This window comes from Mercenaria mercenaria, chromosome 15 (genome assembly GCF_021730395.1).
Source record: "Mercenaria mercenaria strain notata chromosome 15, MADL_Memer_1, whole genome shotgun sequence".
NCBI lineage: Eukaryota > Metazoa > Mollusca > Bivalvia > Venerida > Veneridae > Mercenaria > Mercenaria mercenaria.
In genome coordinates this window covers 40,659,532-40,678,341 of record NC_069375.1, presented here as the reverse complement: position 1 = coordinate 40,678,341, position 18,810 = coordinate 40,659,532, and the positions used below count along the sequence as shown (strand labels likewise).

Here is an 18,810-nt window from a genome sequence, read left to right as displayed (position 1 = left end):
TATCAGCATGTGAAGTTTGAAGGTCCTGGGTGCAGTGGTTCGCGAGTAAAGTGCCTTCATGCAAAAAGTTAATGTTGTGACGAACAGACGGACAGTTGAAAACTAATATGCCTCCCTTTGGGGGCATAAAAATACTTGTAAAATTTATAAAGATTCATAAATAAAAGATGCTGATCACATATTCTACTAAAAGTCCCGACATTGTTCATACCAAACAAAATGGCTTTGGTCTGCAATATAAATTAAACCAGACAGCTATTCAGATTCCTAAAGACAAAAAGAATGTTAACTCTGGATGGAGTCATGGTTAATTCGACTGTTCAATTTGGGAAAATATATTTTAGTATAAAATTGCAAGTCAATGTATGGTAATTACCAGATATCATTTGATATTTCAGAACAGAAATCAGTATCAAATTGACTTCCTTGTATTTCTGGTACACTGATAAATCCCTACAATTAACACAAAATGAGGGAAATCTAGGTCTATACAACAGACATTAAGTAAACATAAAATGAAACCTGAATTATCATTGACCTAACATTTGGATAAATAGAAAATGACCAATTCAAAATGCAAAACTAAACAAAACATATTTATTTATCTTGGTTTTACGGCGCACCAACATAGTATAGGTTAATAGGTTATACCAACATAGTATAGGTTAATAGGTTACATGGCGCCAAACAGGACTACAAATTTTGGTTCCACACCTCATTTACATCGAAATAAAAAAAAAAAAAAAAAAAAAATTTAGGTAAAACTGCTATTTTTTTGTAATATATCTTACTCAAATAAAAATTCTTGCCATTCTGGGCAAACTGCATTTCATTCACTGTATAAAAGGAAAATGCAAGCACATATAAATTACAGAAATCAAAATAATTCTACATACATTAGCACCATTTTATGTAACAAGAATGAAAGAAATAAAATTTTACAAAGTACTTACCTCTTCATGAACAAATGGCAACCAATTACAATGGGACAAATGGCAACCCATTACAATGGGACAGGAAAGCTCCAACAAATAAGGATGATACGAAAATAAAATTTTACACATATCAACTGGTACTTCAATATTTACTCTCTCAATTTCTAACCTTTACCCCGCTGGCAGCAATTCGTTGTGCCTTTGCAACCAGTGCAGACCAAGATTAGCCTGCACATCCATGCAGGCTGATCATGGTCTGTACTGTTCGCTATTCAGTCAGTAAACTTTTAGCGAATGTCCCTTTGATAAACAAGTGGTACTGCCCAAACTGAATGATGGACCAATCCATTTTAGAAATTTAGCAGGGTAAAGGTTAAATTAACATTCATCAAGGTATGTCACCATACTCGTGTTTAAGGCATAGACAGGATTAATGAGTGACCCATTAGAAATTGGTATTAAAATTTGAGAACCAAGATCTGAAGCAAACTATGAATTAAATTTCATGACAAATTAAATTTAATGACATATTTTCTTACATTTTTACTTCAGTACCGGTAGATATAATACTACATAATTGATATAAATAATTATATAAATTCCAAAATTAGCAAATGAACATTTCTTAAAAATTTTAATTCTGAGAAAATTTCTCTAATAACAATACTAGTCTAAATGTCCTTAATGGAATATAAAAATAGAACTACTATGACTACAAGAATATTCTACCAAAATATAATTGACATAAACAGATGTATCTGTAAACCTGCAGGTCTCATTTAAGTGTCTTCAGGTCAAAAAACCTTATCAAACATCATTGATCTACTATGAAAGTACATAATTTTTGTGGGCATGAAATTTCATTGTTTAATTAAGCCAGAAGTAGCTATTTCATGGGGGTATGATTTTGTGCATTTCAACTTTTAAAGATATAATCAATGAATATTTTGAATTGTTCACTCAGATTTTTGTGAATTTACGCAAACATAATGTCCTAAAAAAAATCAATTTCCAGTGAATATAATTATATGACTTCACAGTCTCTTTCAAATTCACAACACAATGTAATTATCCAAAGATAAATTCCCAACAATGTCCGTGTACAACCACAGGAGTCTGAAATTCCATCCGTAAAACTCTAGAAGTCTATCTAAAAAAAATACCCCCTATATAAAATAAACACTGTAGTTATTTTATATAAAGACGGTATTTATTGGTATTTTAAAGACAGGCTTCAGGAGTCTTACTAACAGAAACTCAGACTCCTGTAATACAACATACTGCTTTTTTCAGTCTTTTATAAACATACTTAAGAAGATGATAAATATTGCTACAACACACATAAAGAACACAACAAATCCCTTCTGTGACCTTTTGACCTCCAATTTCATTGATCTTGTTTTCAGTGGTGCTAGGGTCCGGTCCCACTGTGTCAGTATAGCTTTCCTGGCCCCTTTCCATGCCCCTGGTCCCTCTAGTCTGTACTGGTAAGGGGTGCAAGGTCCAAATATACATTTTAATGTCAACACTGGGTCCCTGAAGAACATTTTCTCTGAAAAAAACAACAAAATAACAACAACATTAACAGCAAATATAGTTACTATACAGTACAACGTCTGATTACAACACCTCTGAGGATCAGGCAAACTCACGTTAGTTTTGTTGTTCACAGTTTGATCTTGGTTAAAATAATCCTTGATCTTTAATTACTATCATAATAATTATATTATATTCTTTCTTCAAAATACTATTAAACTTTTATATAAAACTCATTGTTTAAAAACAATTCAATCTCGCCTATTATGAAACAAATTACCAATCTTAGTTTTTGCCCTAGACAGATTAGCAAGAGTACCTTCCCTTTTCAATGGCGAAAAATAGTTAAAAATGTTCTGAAGTTGGAAAATCATCTTAACATGTGTATAATATGTCCCATAGGTAAGAAAAAAATCTGTGCATTTTATATGAGAAATGGTTCAGGTACATGCAATACTTTCAAGGTTCCTATTCTCTAATATATTTTTAGGACTTCAAGACCATGGTCAAAGGTTTATAACTTCCAGCATCTGATTGGTTGATTCTGAGCTCGGTATTGAAAATGACCAATGACAAACTTTCTTTCTAAGACTTATCTATCTTCAATCTTAATTTTATATCAACACTGTACCAATCTTGTAACGCTAACAAAAAAAATACTGACTGAAATTTGGCATGCATCCGTTTAACTTTGCCAGCTCATCAAGAAATGGTATGAAGTCGACCTGTATTGTATGTCGTTGGGACTTTACGTAGACCCTGGACATCTTTTCTTTCTTATCCTTTATATCTCTCCACATTTCTGACTGTGGTGGCAACTGAACATCCCCCTGAAAAACATTGCTGCAATATATACTGTAAAATCATTTAATTTCATGGGCATGAAATTTCGTGGTTTTGGTCAAAACGGCAATTTCATGGGGATATGAATTCGTGGATTTCAAATTTTGAACATAAAATGAATGGGAATTTTACTTGTTCGTTGGGATTAAATTTCGTGGATTGACTCGACCACGAAATCCACGAAAATTAGTCCCCCACGAATATTAATGATGTCACAGTACTCGATATTCATGTACCTTTTTGATGCATCTTGAATCACAACTTGCAATTTTGAAAACTGCATAAAGCAGTACTGTTTACACTAGCTAACTTACTTTGTTCAATGAATAAATTAACATGTAAGACAAAGTACGTTAATATGACAGCACGGTATTATTGACAAAATTATATTACACTCTTGAAATACCGATCTATCAGCTTAGATGATAGAAAAATGAGTTTATTGTCCCCATCTTGAACTTGTTGGGTATAAACAGCCTGAAAATATATTTCTCGTCATTGCTATGAACAGTCTGAAAATATATTTCTGGTCATTGCTATGTATCCGCACAGATTTCTACAAATTACAAGCACTTTGAACAGTCTGAAAATATATTTCTGGTCATTGCTATGTATCCGCACAGATTTCTACAAATTACAAGCACTCTTTTATTTTATCTTTTATCTTGTTTACTCTAATTAACCATACACTATGGTTTAAACAAAAAAAAGAAAACTTAGTAAACACTTATAGCAATTTTTTTTTCCATACCTTGAACAACCTTGTGGCAAGTCTACACTGTAGTTCACATATCGGCATAATAGCTCCAATGGGTTGAATAAAGCCTATCACAGCTAACGTTGGCTTCTCTAAATTCGGTGGAAATGCATATTTGAACAACTCTATCTCATTATTTTTTACCTCAACTACATTTTTGTCCAAAAACGGAAAGCCGAAAACATAGCCTGTGGCCAGAAATACTACATCAATATTATCCTCAAAAGTTCCGTCGTCAAATTTTACACCGCTTTCAGTGAATTCTGTCACATTTGGTTTGACCACAACACTCCAACAGATAATTCTATTCGGTAAATCGTCATTTACCATTGGATGTTGAGAGAACACTCTATGGTTTGGTTTTAACGAATAAAGCTCGTGGTCAAATTTCTTGTTTAACTGGCTCTCTGCATAGGAGCTTACCAGACTTGGAAATCGTCCTACTATGCTGTTGAGGAAACGGTTTATGTTTAGCATGTCAACTGGTAGACCATGATCTGCCACTCTATTCAAAATCCAAGTTCCACGTCTTGTACTTAAATAGACCTGCAATGTAAAACTGTCTGGATTATCTAAAGTATATGCCCTACAATAAAATATTATTTGTTTCCACTCCCATGACCAACCTGAAAGATTGCCGCGACCCAAAGTATTTTATGGCAAAATCCAGTAAAAAAAAAATTTTTTTTTCTAATCAAATATCTCTAGGTTTGAAAAGTTTTGGGATTAAAACAGACAGATTAACAAATTGTACTTGTATAATATTAAATTCACTTTGTTGCTTGTCATTATTGTCAAAAGTGTTAAATATTTCTATAAGTACTAAATAAAACCTGGGCCAGAGAGAACAGTCACATGATAAATACATGTATTTACGACAACGGAAAGTACCGTAGGTCTCGGTTTCTATCAGCTACGGATAATTTCAATAGTACTGGGTATCTATTTTATTACTTTGACACCAATCAGAAGATACTTTTCAGAATACTGTTTTGAGAAGTCAAAGAAACATGATGTAGGTCAAGGAAAGAATTTGTTGTGATATGACAAGGCAAGACCAGTGGCTCTGATCTGACTTTTTTTTTTAAAGATACCCAAATGGCCATCATTCACTAAAATATCTCATCTTTAGGTATTTACTTCAAATGTAGGAAATCCTCATCAAATATATTTAACTTTACTAAATATATAAATTAACTGTGTGTATAGAGCTACATTCATAAATAAATGTCATGCAGTAACAGCTGACTGTTAAAAAAAAACTCTCCAGTTTATTTAGTGGCTGTACACATTTATACTGTGTTTAGCTACCAGTATATGTGTTTACAGTGTGTACTTTTTTAAACCTAATGTAAAGTGCTGTAAAGAAAAAACAAACTTGTTAATTTTACATTAACATAAACTATATGTAGTAACCGTTCATGTTAATTTGGATCTAATATACCTTTAAACATAATTTTGACTGATGGAAGGATGCTACAAACTAAGGCTCACTATTTTCTATTTCTTTTCCATTAGTGTTCTTCATGGAACAGATTTCAGAGAGAAAAATTAGGAGAGCCGGGTCACCTAGGGACCATTCCTGTGAAGATCAGTTGAAACTGGCTCTGTGGTCTAGGAGATGTCATTTGTTGCAATTGCTGAGGGACAAAAGACACTGGGTTACACTTTGTGCTAATAACAAATTTCCTATCTTATGTTTGTACAATTTTGTAGCTATTTCCTACCTGTGTCACTTGGAATTTACCAATAACGAGAAATCAGAGAACAAGAGGACCATGATGGTCCTGAATCGCTCACCTCTTCCCACATGATCCAGTTTTGAGTATGACGTCGTTTTTCTATTATTTGACATAGTGACCTAGTTTTTAAGCTCATGTGACCCAGTTTTGAACTTGACCTAGATATTATCAAGATAAAAATTCTGACCAATTTTCATGAAGATCCATTGAAAAATATGGTCTCTAGGGAGGTCACAAGGTTTTTCTATTATTTGACCTATTGACCTAGTTTTTTAAGGCATGTGACCCAGTTTCAAACTTGACCTAGATATCATCAAGGTGAACATTCTGACCAATTTTCATGAAGATCCATTCAAGGGTATGGCCTCTAGAGAGGTCACAAGGTTTTTCTATTTCAAGACCTACTGACCTAGTTTTTGATCGCAGTTGACCTTGTTTCAAACTTGACCTAGATATCATCAAGATAAACATTCAGACCAACTTTCATACAGATCCCATGAAAAATATGGCCTCTAGAGAGGTCACAACGTTTTTTCATTATCTGACCTACTGACCTACTTTTTGATGGAACGTGACCAACTTTCGAACTTGACCTAGACATCATCAAGATGAACATTCTGACAAATTTTTATGGAGATCCATTCACAAGTATGGCCTCTAGAGAGGTCACAAGGTTTTTCTATTTTTAGACCAAATGACCTAGTTTTTGACCGCACATGACCCTCTTTCGAACTTGACCTAGATATCATCAAGATGAACATTCAGACCAACTTTCATGAAGATCCATTGAAAAATATGGCCTTTAGAGAGGTCACAAGGTTTTTCAATTATTTGACCTACTGACCTAGTTTTTGACGGCATGTGACCCACTTTGGAACTTGACCTAGATATCATCAAGATGAACATTCAGACCAACTTTCATACAGATCCCATGGAAAATATGGCCTCTAGAGAGGTCACAAGGTTTTTCTATTATTTGACCTACTGACCTAGTTTTTGATGGCACGTGACCCACTTTCGAACTTGACTTAGATATCATCAAGATGAACATTCTGACCAATTTTCATGAAGATTTCAAGAAATATATGGCCTCTAGAGAGGTCACAAGGTTTTTCTATTTTTAGACCTACTGACCTAGTTTTTGACCGCATGTGACCCAGTTTCAAACTTGACCTAGATATCATCATGATGAACATTCAGACCAATTTTCATACAGATCCCATGAAAAATATGACCTTTAGAGAGGTCACAAGGTTTTTCTATTATTTGACCTACTGACCTAGTTTTTGATGGCACGTGACCCAGTTTCGAACTTGACCTAGATATCATCAAGGTGAACGTTCTGACCAATTTTCATGAAGATCTTGTGAAATATATGGCCTCTAGAAAGGTCACAAGGTTTTTCTATTTTTTGACCTCCTGACCTAGTTTTTGATGGCACATGACCCAGTTTCGAATTTGACCTAGATATCATCAAGATGAACATTCAGACCAATTTTCATGAAGATTTTATGAAATATATGGCCTCTAGAGAGGTCACAAGGTTTTTCTATTTTTCGACCTACTGACCTAGTTTTTGACCGCACGTGACCCAGTTTTGAACTTGACCTAGATATCATCAAGGTGAACATTCTGACCAATTTTCATGAAGATCCATTGAAAATTATGGCCTCTAGAGAGGTCACAAGGTTTTTCTATTTTTAGACCTACTGACCTAGTTTTTGAAGGCACGTGACCCAGTTTCGAACTTGACCTAGAATTTACCAAGATGAACATTCTGACCCATTTTCATAAAGATCCCATGAAAAATGTGACCTCTAGAGATGTTACAAGGAAAAGCTTACGGACGCACGGACGGATGACGGACACTGCGCGATCACAAAAGCTCACCTTGTCACTTTGTGACAGGTGAGCTAAAAACATTGTTGTGTAAAGCATTTCATTTATTTTCCTGCCACACGACTGTTTTATACATACCTGTGATGCAACACGACTGAGCTCCACGGCGGCATCACCTCCTGAGTTGCCAATACCAACAATTACAATTCTTTTATCTTCATAACCAGCTGTAGACTTGAAGTCATGGGAATGTATAACCTTACCTTTGAACCTAGAACAAGTTTTAAAGCAGTGTTTTGTTTCTTGTGAAGCAATAATTAATGTATTTGTACAAGTACATCTGCATGAAAAGAGTGTTAAATAAATGTCATATAATAATAATATTTATTTATTTTCCTGGGTTTAATGTCGCACCGACACAATAATAGGTCATATTGCGACTTTCCAGCTTTAATGGAGGCGGAAGACCCCAGGTGCCCCTCTGGATAGAACCACCAACCTTGCGTAAACCAGCTGGATGGCTTCCTCACATGAAGAATTCAACACCTCAAGTGAGGCTCAAACCCACATCGATGAGGGGCAAGTGATTAGAAGTCAGCGACCTTAACCACTCGGAAGCTCCATAATAATCATTATATTAACTAGGCTGAGAATATCTCCTGATTAGGGTAAATTACTTTGCTTAGCATAATTCATCCAGATTCGGTCAATATAAGAACAAATTAACAATTGAAAAGTAAAAACGTTTTTTTTTTGACAATTTGATATTTCTTATCATAATTTGGTAATAGCATGTTTCCCCCCATTTTTTGTCAAAAGAATGAGATACTCAGAAGATTAAACATAGTCAGGCTACTGTAAAACCACAAATATCCCTGTGGGATTAATATTCGTGGATTTCGTGTTTGCTCCAACCCAAGCATTTAAATTCCAACAAGCCAATCTAACTGCCATTCATTTCATCTTTGAAAGTCAAATCGTCAATTCATATCTAAATGAGACAGCCATTATGGCCAAAACCACAAAATGTCATACCCATGAAATTTCATGATTGCGCAGTAACCTATTTCATATGAGACCCAGTGTAGTATTATGTACTTAACCTTTACCCTACTAAATTTCTAAAATGGACTGGTCCATCATTCAGTTTGGGCAGTACCACTTATTACACAAATGGGGGTTCACTGACTGAACAGCGAACAGTGCAGACCATGATCAGCCTACACATCTTTGTCTGCACTGGTTGCAAAAGCAAAATCACTTGCCGCCAGCAGGCTAAAGGTTAAACATGTTTTTTTTGAAGTTCTAAGTTATGACTTTTAATGAACAAAATGTGCAATGCATCATGGGGCATCTAGTAAACAGCTGTATATTACCTGTCTAAACCTGGAAAGGTGGGTTTGTGAACTTCAGCATGATGACCAGTACATACCAATACTGCATCATACACCAAGTCTTCTGTCATTCCTGAAAACAAAAACCTTTTATTAATCAGTTAAACCTTTTATCTCATACACCTCCATATTGTGGATCTGTTCATGGGAAACATATGGAAAAGCTTTTTGTTTTATTATAAAATAAACCCTATATCCTGTTTAGTACAGTCCTTCATGTAGATGTTCAACTAACTGCAATTATTTTTTAAGTAAATATACTGACACAATTTAATCACATTACTACTCTTCAGCTGCGAAAAAAGTCCTCAAGCACTCCGCCAGTTATCTTTTTTTTTTTTTTTGCAATAATGCAGAAGCAGATACTTTGATAGAGACATCGCCACATAGGCATTCTGTTTAAAAGTTAAATGATTCCTTCATCTGCTGCAATGTTCCAAACCCGCAGAGGTGATGGGCAAGTGATTTGATGATGACAACCTTAAATACTCAGCCATGTGATATCTTTGACTGAGTTGGTGTGATGTAAAACCGAGCAAAAACCAAACAAACTAGAGCTATCACTAAAGGTGATGAATGTACCCTCCGCATGCACTGACACAGTACATTGCAATTTGACGCACACAAGATTGCATAATTATGTGGACTTTATGTATATAGACTGTACGTATACAGTATAGTAACAAAAAACGAAGTCCCATAACTATGCAGAATATTTATCTAAAAGAACGTAACACGCACCATGCACAACTAGGGTTGGTACTGATCACTTGTGTGAAGATTCATTAAGTTGTGTGCAAGGGTTTGGAAGATTAGGTGCGCACAAGATTGCATATGCAGACTGTATGTACATAGTATGTTAACAAGAAACAAAGTCCCAAAAACATTTTTGTTGTTGAAAGAACCTAACAAGCCCCATGCACAACTACTGTTGTTACTGATCACTTGTGTGAAGTTTCATTAAATTGTGTCAAGGGGATGAGGAGAGATGGTGCGCACAAATTTTGTCTATGTATATAGTATACTAACAAAAAAACAAAGTCCTGTAACTCTGCAAAAAAAATTCTGAAAGAACCAAACATGCCCCACACACAACTACTGTTGTTACTGATCACTTGTGTGAAGTTTCATTAAATTGTGTCAAGGGGATCAGGAGAGATGGTGCGCACAAGATTGTGTCTATGTATATAGTATAGTAACAAAAAACAAAGTCCCATAACTCTGCAAGTTTTTTTTCTGAAAGAACCTTACATGCCCCATGCACAACTACTATTGTTATTGATCACTTGTGTGAAGTTTCATTAAACTGTGTCAAGGGGATGAGGATATATGGTGCGCACAAGATTGTGTCTTTGTATACAGTATAGTAAAAAAAAAAAACAAAGTCCTGTAACCCTGCAAAAAAAAATTCTGAAAGAACCAAACATGCCCCATGCACAACTACTATTGTTACTGATCACTTGTGTGAAGTTTCATTAAACATGTTAAATTGTGTCAAGGGGATCAGGAGAGATGGTGTGCACAAGATTGTGTCTATGTATATAGTATAGTAACAAAAAACAAAGTCCCATAACTATGCAATTTTTTTTTCTGAAAGAACCTAACATGCCCCATGCACAACTACTGTTGTTACTGTGTGAAGTTTCATTAAATTGTGTCAAGGGGATGAGGAGAGATGGTGCGCACAAAATTGTGTCTACGGACAGACGGACAGACAGACAGACAACCTGAAACCAGTATACTCCCCCTTACAACTTTGTTGTCGGGGGTACAACAAGTGAATGAAGTATTGCCATGCAATACAAAGTCCCCTACTAAAAGGCACCTAATTTTCTCTACTGCAGTGTAACATAATGAACCGTCAATGATGTATAAACAATATTGTACTATATATACAATATAATATAACAAAGCACTTGGATTAAAATTTGCATATATAAAAGCGTACAGTTGTTTTCATTGGATTTTTTTTGGCCGATTATACAAAAAGTTATCATAAAAGTTATTTATAGTAACAACAAAGTGAAATAAACCCTAAAAAAAAAAAAAAAAAAAAAAAAAAAAAAAAAAATCTATAAAATATAAGTCCACAAGAAACTCTTTACCAGGTAGAGATAGATCAAAATACACCTAAAATTTGGATGTACTGTGCATGTTGTACCACAGAAAAGTGGTCTCAATTTTTCCTTACGACCAGTAATAAAAAAGTTACAATATAATCTATTCACAGTAACAACAAAGGGACATAATTCTAAAAAAAGTGTGCCTTATAGTGGTGAACATTTCTACCAAGTTACATCATGCATGAAGAATTAGAAATGCTCTGGACAAAGTCATTCTTGAGTCTGACCTTTAACCTCTAAGTATGACCTTGACCTTAGACCTAGGGACCTGGTTCTGTCGCGCGACAATTCGTCTCATGGTGGTGAACATTTGTGCCAAGTTAAATTAAAATCCCTCCATGCATAAAGAAGAAATGCTCCAGACTAAAGTAATTCTTGAATTTGACCTTTGACCTCTAAGTATGACCTTGACCTTAGACCTAGAGTCGGGGCTTTGCGCACATGTTGACTCATCCAGGGAAATGTTTGTGCCAACTGATATTTAAATCGTGTTTTGCATGACAAAGTTATAGAACAGACAGGAAAAAAATCCTATTGACCTTTGATCTCAAAGTGTGACCTTGATGCATGACAAAGTTCTGGACCGGACAGGAAAAAAACCCTATTGACCTTTGGCCTCCAATTGTGACCTTGATCTTTGAGCTAGGGGTCCCGGTTTTATGCATGACATGTTGCCTCATCATGGGGAACATTTATGCCAAGTAATATCAAAATCCCTTCATGGATGGCAGAGTTATGGACCGGACAGGAAAAAAGCCCTATTGACATTTGACCCCTAATGGTGACCTTGACCTTTGAGCAAGGGCTCCGGGATTTGCGCATGACATGTTGTCTCATCATGGGGAACATCTGTGCTAAGTAATATTGAAATCCCTTAATGAATGACAGAGTTATAGACCGGACATTCAGACCCTGTTCATGCCATGTTAACATTTGACTGCTAAGTGTGACCTTGACCTTTGAGCTAGGGGTCTGAAAGTTGTGCATGACACATCGTCTTATTATGAGGTACAATTACGCCAATTGAAATTAAAATCCCTTCATAGATGGGAGAGTTATGAACCGGACAGGAAAAAAGCCCTGTTGACCTTTGACCTCAAATTGTGACCTTGACCTTTGAGCCAGGGGTGCGGGTTTTGCGCATGACACGTCGTCTCATCATGGGGAACATTTTTGCCAAGTAATATTAAAATCCCTTCATGGATGAAAGAGTTATGGACCGGACACGAAACAGACCCTGTTCATGCCATGTTAACATTTGACTGCTAAGTGTGACCTTGAACTTTGAGCTAGGGGTCTCAAAGTTGTGCACGACACATCATCTTATTATAAGGTACAATTGTGCCAAATGATATTAAAATCCCTTCACGGATGGGAGAGTTATGGACAGGGCAGGAAAAAAGCCGTTGACCTTTGACCTCCAATTGTGACCTTGACCTTTAAGCCAGGGGTCCGGGTTTTGCGCATGACACATCGTCTCATCATGGGGAACATTTGTGCTAAGTAATATTAAAATCCCTTCATGGATAAAAGAGTTATGGACCCGACACGAAATTGCGGATGGACGGAATGACAGAATGACGGAATGACGCAAAAGCGCATTCCTATAGTCCCCGAAACTGGTTTTCAACCAGTAGGGGACTAATAAACAGTTACTCATGAAGGCTCTTTAATTTAAACTGTATAAGGAGGCATATTCTCAAGCACTGTCATCAATATTGTGTATTCTTGGGAATTTCAAAAGAGCAACTGTGCAAGGTAACTTAAGTTATAAACATCATTTCAATTAATCCACTTCAAAAATTAGCGCATACAAAGTATAAATACTATGTTTCTTTTCTAATAATTGGACATAGCAGTAATATTGGTACATTTATATTGTGTTTTACTTCTTAAGCAGATGTCATTGGTTTGAAGTCCTGGCGATAACATAATTTCTCAACTTTCACCACAATGTCTCACTAAGGACAGAATTCTGATTTTATGAACCACAACAAGCAATAATCCACTGTCAATAAAAAGAAATTTAGAAATATATTACACACCAGTAACTTTATTACGCACACTTAGGTCCCATTGTCCAGTGTCTGCAAAGTTGGCGTGCTTTCTCACTGATAAAATCTGAAAAGTCAATCATCTTTCATCTAAATTTATTTATAGTCACCTGTCACTTCTAATATAGGCCACAATTCCTGATTTGTTTGTTTCTTTTGAGTTTTGCCATTTTTCAACAGTATATTAGTTATGTAACGGCGGGCAGTCAACATAACCAGTGTTCCTGGATTCTGTACCAGCACAAACCTGTTCTCCATAAGTAACTGCCAACTTCCCCACATGAATCAGAGGTGGAGGATAAACGATTTCAGATTCAAGGTCTTCTATCAAATCGTCATGGAGAATATACGCCTGGCCCATTGATCAAACTCACGACCCAACGATCTGTAGATCTAGGCTCTACCTATTGAGCCAGGCGGGCAGGTCTTCCACATCTCCTGAAGGTTGTCATTACAGGGAAATTAGTTGGAGGAAAAGGGAATGAGAGTGAAGGAAAAAGGAACGCGACTGGAGAAAAAGGGAATGGGACTGGAGGAAAAGGGAATGAGACTGGAGGAAAAGGGAATGAGACTGGAGAAAAGGGGAATGAGACTGGTACCGCTGAGTGAGCTCCTTCTTTCCAGGTTCAATGCCAACGTAACACATGCTTACTCAACAGTTACTGTTCATCATAATCACGTAACTATAAATCCTAACAACTGAAATCCTATCAAAACTCGTAAGATTATTGTGGAATATTGCTGTCTTTGCTGCTAAATGAGAAATATGAAAGATCTTTCACTGGTACTGCCAATAAGTAACTTCATACTTTAACAAGAGTGGCAAACTGTCATGATATACACCCATCCAAGCAAATTTCAAGACTTACCAGCCAGTTTTAAAACTTGTTTGAGATATTATGCCCATAAACATTGTGACAAAGAATGGTGAACACTTGGTAAGAACTACTTGATTAAGATACAGAACAGACAACTTTAGTGGACACACCCAGCCAATGCAGGTAATCACACAATACGTCCAGTTTCATGGATGTATTATTTTTGTATAAATAGCTTGTCAGAGAAATTTGGGCAATTTTTAACAGTTAAAGATATTGAGAAAACTATACTGTATTTTATGTTCACACAAAAATTGCTGTAAGATCAAAAAGACCAATTATACAAAATTGGTCTGAATTCTGAAGTACATCTACTATGAACATCTCACTGTCACAAAATAGTTCCAGTTCAAACAATAAAATCTGGTAGAATATAAGAGTGCACTTACACTGCCTTCCTACAGAACTTGCTATTATAGCACTGCCTTACATATGAGAGGTCCTGGGCTTGAGCCCCAGTCAGGCCTTAAATATTTGTAATCTGTTACAACATATATCTGCTTGGTTATCGGGTTGTTTCATAATCCTATATTTCTTATGAACAGTATAACTGGACCAGTGTGAGCAATCCAGAACACTAAGTCTTGATGTTTCTACATGTCCAAGAACAGCTGCTCTTACCAATTACAAAATTTTCTTTTATATAAAAATATCAAATGCTTTGAACTACCAGTATGCATTTTTGTTTAAAACATTATAAATATACAAAATGTATATTTATTTTTGAGAAATATATTAAGGACATTTGCATATTACAAAGCTTTTTAATTTCATACGTATGTTTGGAAAAACATAAGGCATTGTCTTTACGAATATGTTCAGCACCAAAAGTTAGGGAATTGCAAGTACATGCACTCTTGAGATACTGAGCAGAAAAGAATTTTCCTGAGGTTGATGATGAAGCCTACAGACAAAGTGATCCCTATGAGGAGGGGCATGATAACAAGTGAACAAGTGTGTGAAGTTTCAATCCATTCCCATCTGTGGGTACTGTGATACCAGCTTACATACAAAAACTTAACCAGGGTTGCCAGCACTCTGGGAGAATAAAATTCCCTGACTTTTTCCTGACTTTTCCCTGACCAATTCATGTTTTTCACTGACCAAAACCGCCAAACATTTAAACGGCCTCCTGACCTCCCCTATAGCCGTCCAATCCTCCCATTATTTCTTTCCAAATGTTTTGTATTTATTTTCCAATATATTAAACATAAACATCAAACACAATGATACTAAACATGGTTTTCTTTCTTGTATGACTGTTTGGCAGTCAAGTCAATGAAACATAATTGTGACTATTGGTCAGTGAAACCTAATTATTAAGAGATACATATCAAAAGCATCTTTGCAAGACATGTAACTATCAAAAATCTAACAAAGGTACACTTTCCTCATGGTAAAAACAACAAAGTATGGTTAATAACAAGACCATTGGAACCCTGCTAGTATTAGCAAAATATCATTCTCAAAAATCCAAGATCTGTTATTATACAGTTTCCTAGAGGCAAAAACAATAAAACACAATGACTAATAGCAAGAAAAATGGGGGATTTAAACAAATTAAATGCATGTTACAGTATTACATCATTAAACTTTGTTTTTAATTACTTAAATTTAATGCTTGAAGACTGCCATAGCCACAAAAGTTTAAAATGATTAAATTCTTCGAGCTCTGAAATCATTTTCCCCTGACTTTTCCCTGACTTTCCAGGATTTTCATTTTTCACTGACCAAATTTTAAAATTCCCTGACAATTCCCTGACCTTGAAAAAGAAACCAATTTCCCTGACTTTTCAAGACTGCTGGCAACCCTGTTAACCCAATATTGGCTGTCAAAAAAGGGGCATAATTTTGTAAAACAGCAAAACAGGGTTACGGAACCTGTGCAATGTAAGTCAGTTTATCACAGTGAATAACTGCGTGAAGTTTCAAACTATTCTCACAAGTGGTTACTGAGATACCAACTTACATACAAAAACTTAAACAAATCAGGACGCTGATGCACGGGCGAGTCAAATAGCTCTAACTATTTTTCGAATAGTCAAGCTAAAATTACCTCATGCTGAAATCTGATGTGCTTCATCAAACCAAACTGTTTTGCATACAGATGGAAGTATTGTAACACTAGCTTGTTGTGCATGAAGATCGGGAACTCCGTCGGAATGGAAAAGTCACTGTAACACATGATCTCCTTGCTAGTGTTTATCACCTGTATATGAACAATAGATAATATTTCAAGTAAGAAAGAATCAAAGTTTCTATGGTGTCAATATTCTAAAGAATAAAATGGTGTTCAAGAATCAAGAGTACATATTGTATAACACATTACAGCAATACATTCACATCTTTTATTATCTCAGAATTGGTAAATACATTTTTTTTTGAGAAAGTGTCCTTAAGTATAAAGTTATGAGCAAATAATGTCATCTCAGGTAAAGATGTGGATAACTGCATTGATATAAAGGAGCGCTTATCTGATTTTGCTCTGCGGTGACAATTTGTTTTCATATTATTTTCAAAGAATCTCTATCAATAACAATTTTTTTTTTTTAAAAAGAGCTGAGCAACTGAGATGCTTGAAATTAAACTCTGTGTAATTTAACATTTATATTTTTCACCCCAACTGTGATCAGGGACTGCAAATTTAAATACATGTTTTGATACATTGCTACTGTAACAATATAAAGTCATGAAAGACAGATCCGATGAAGAAGTTCAAAGAGGAAAACAGTACATGTATGTACACACTGTAGATTTCATCACGCTGGCTTGTCCTGGTCTAACTTCCTCTTTGTAATTCCACAATCCACCAATTTCATCTGTACGTTCATAGCAGACTGGTTCTAGGCCCTCATCCAGACAGCATTTGATGGCAGTAAGACCACTTGCACCGGCTCCAATAATAGCTACCTTCATTTTCTTGTTGCTTATTTATGTTGTTTGACTGAAATAAAGAAAAGAAGTTATGACAAATTTTTAGGTTAATAACATCACTGAAAAGTGGCCACTATCATACTTTCCATATATTTCATTATCTTGATAAACATGCATTATATTTTTGCTATATTTCCAGACTATATTGCCAATAGATAAAGGTACTTCTGTATGTTTTTTGTTTGTTTCTGTTCTTTTCATTATACACAGAAATTCAAGGCTCCAGTGACGTAAGTTTTGGATCAACTCTAAAAATTACTGGTAGTCTTTTCTATACCACCATGATTGAAATGGGTCATTTGAACTATTGTAACCACCTGTGGCAGCAGGATGGGCATTTAGATTTACAGTCAACTCGTCCCCTAGTCAACTCGGTCATTTTGTCCCCCTTTTTTAAACGTATTTTATAAAAATTTCAAAATATGATAAATTAAGTCGATTTCTTTTCAAATAAGTATATTTGATGCTAAAAATATACGTAAGTTTTCATTTGTTTTAAGAAATTTTTTGCTTAAAAAATAATCGGTTTACCAAAGAGGATTTTCTATTGTTCTTTTTGTAAGTTTGCCACAACATGACTGCTTATTTAATGTTTGTATTTGATGCTGCTTATTTTCAAACTCTTGAATAAGATAAAACTATTTTATAACAAATAATTTCCTCAATCCAATCAACTATTAACACATTTCATTCAGTCAATTAACAACTTCTCATGCAATTAAATACCATTAACACCTTCCAATCAGCCCAATCAATGACTTTAAATGTGATTAATAACCTTTAACACCTTTTCGTATATACAGGTATAGGCTCATTCTACTTTTTTTAATTTCAATTTCTTTATTTCACTCAGATCATGCAAATAAACATGACAACATGAGGTTATAACACAATTATAAATGATATACAAGGCTCAGAAGAAAACAATCATTACAGTGCATATATATAAATATAAATATTGCGGGAGAGCACGTAATACAACATATTTCTACAGAGGAAGCTAGAGAGAGAGAGGTTACAAATTATTTCAAATAAAAAGTAAGTGACTTCATTTGAACTTTATGATAATTTCTTTAATAAATAAACAAAGTTTCTAATATTCTGAAATGTTTACAGGATCCGTATTCATTAACAAATCTAGGCTAGGTATATTATGTTTCTTTACATACTTAGGGTGTAAATAGCGTTTCTGGCTAATAGCAAAAGAGGGACATTCAAATATGTAATGAAATTCATCGCCAATAGATTTTTGACAGGTTGTACACTATATGATTCATAAAAAAGCAAAATGCCTCATACATTTAGGGGGACAAAATTACCAAAAGGGGGGCAAATTGACCAAAAGGGGGATGAACTGACCAAAATGTGGACGAGTTGACCAAATTTTATCATAAGGGGGGCGAAATGACCAAATCGGGGACGAGTTGACTGAGGGACGAGTTGACTTTATCAGGCTGGTAACATTGCCCGATCGGGCTTATGACACAAAAAGTAATATTTCTTGAAAAATAATGAAGATATTTCTTTAAAACTTGGTCCATTTATTAAGCATAACATATGACGCTTATCGAGATAGAAATAACTTTGTTGCCTTCAGTTTTGTTAGAATTACTTCCCCTTTTCAGTATTTTATGATGCATAATTTTTGAAGTCCAAAAAAATATGTTTTAATGCAATGTTTAAAACAGAAAAGGTTCAATGGCTTTCTATTGCTCCAAACTTGTGCGGCAATACCTTTATTCTATGTATTTAGGGTAAATACTTTGTTTCTAGTG

At 35.1% G+C, this 18,810-nt stretch overlaps 1 protein-coding gene across 2 annotated transcripts; it reads right to left on the bottom strand.

The window, feature by feature from the left end:
- Window positions 1-1,045: 1,045 nt before the first annotated feature.
- LOC123551939 (flavin-containing monooxygenase 5-like) lies at window positions 1,046-17,076 on the bottom strand. 2 transcript variants are annotated; one of them, XM_053525074.1, is made up of 8 exons: window positions 16,850-17,076; window positions 16,158-16,310; window positions 13,215-13,290; window positions 9,029-9,119; window positions 7,791-7,923; window positions 4,066-4,617; window positions 3,136-3,301; window positions 1,046-2,487 (listed from the first exon to the last, which is right to left on the bottom strand). In XM_053525074.1, the coding sequence occupies exons 1-8, from the start codon at window positions 17,015-17,017 to the stop codon at window positions 2,225-2,227; spliced, it is 1,602 nt and encodes a 533-aa protein (XP_053381049.1). In that variant the 5' UTR covers window positions 17,018-17,076; the 3' UTR covers window positions 1,046-2,224. The 2 variants fall into 2 exon arrangements, with proteins under 2 accessions (XP_053381049.1, XP_053381050.1); XM_053525075.1 differs by having other exon boundaries at window positions 16,836-16,972.
- Between the last annotated feature and the right edge of the window lie 1,734 nt (window positions 17,077-18,810).

What these genes read in the sequence shown, in the direction of transcription:
- LOC123551939 (XM_053525074.1), bottom strand. Translation starts at nt 17,017, where the DNA reads ATGAAGGTAGCTATTATTGGAGCCGGTGCAAGTGGTCTTACTGCCATC. An exon ending in TTGCCACAAGGTTGTTCAAG is followed by an intron (nt 3,302 to 4,065) that starts GTATGGAAAAAA and finishes AATGTTTTTCAG; the next exon opens with GGGGATGTTCAGTTGCCACC. An exon ending in CGGATGCATGCCAAATTTCA is followed by an intron (nt 2,488 to 3,135) that starts GTCAGTATTTTT and finishes TGTTTTTTTCAG; the next exon opens with AGAAAATGTTCTTCAGGGAC.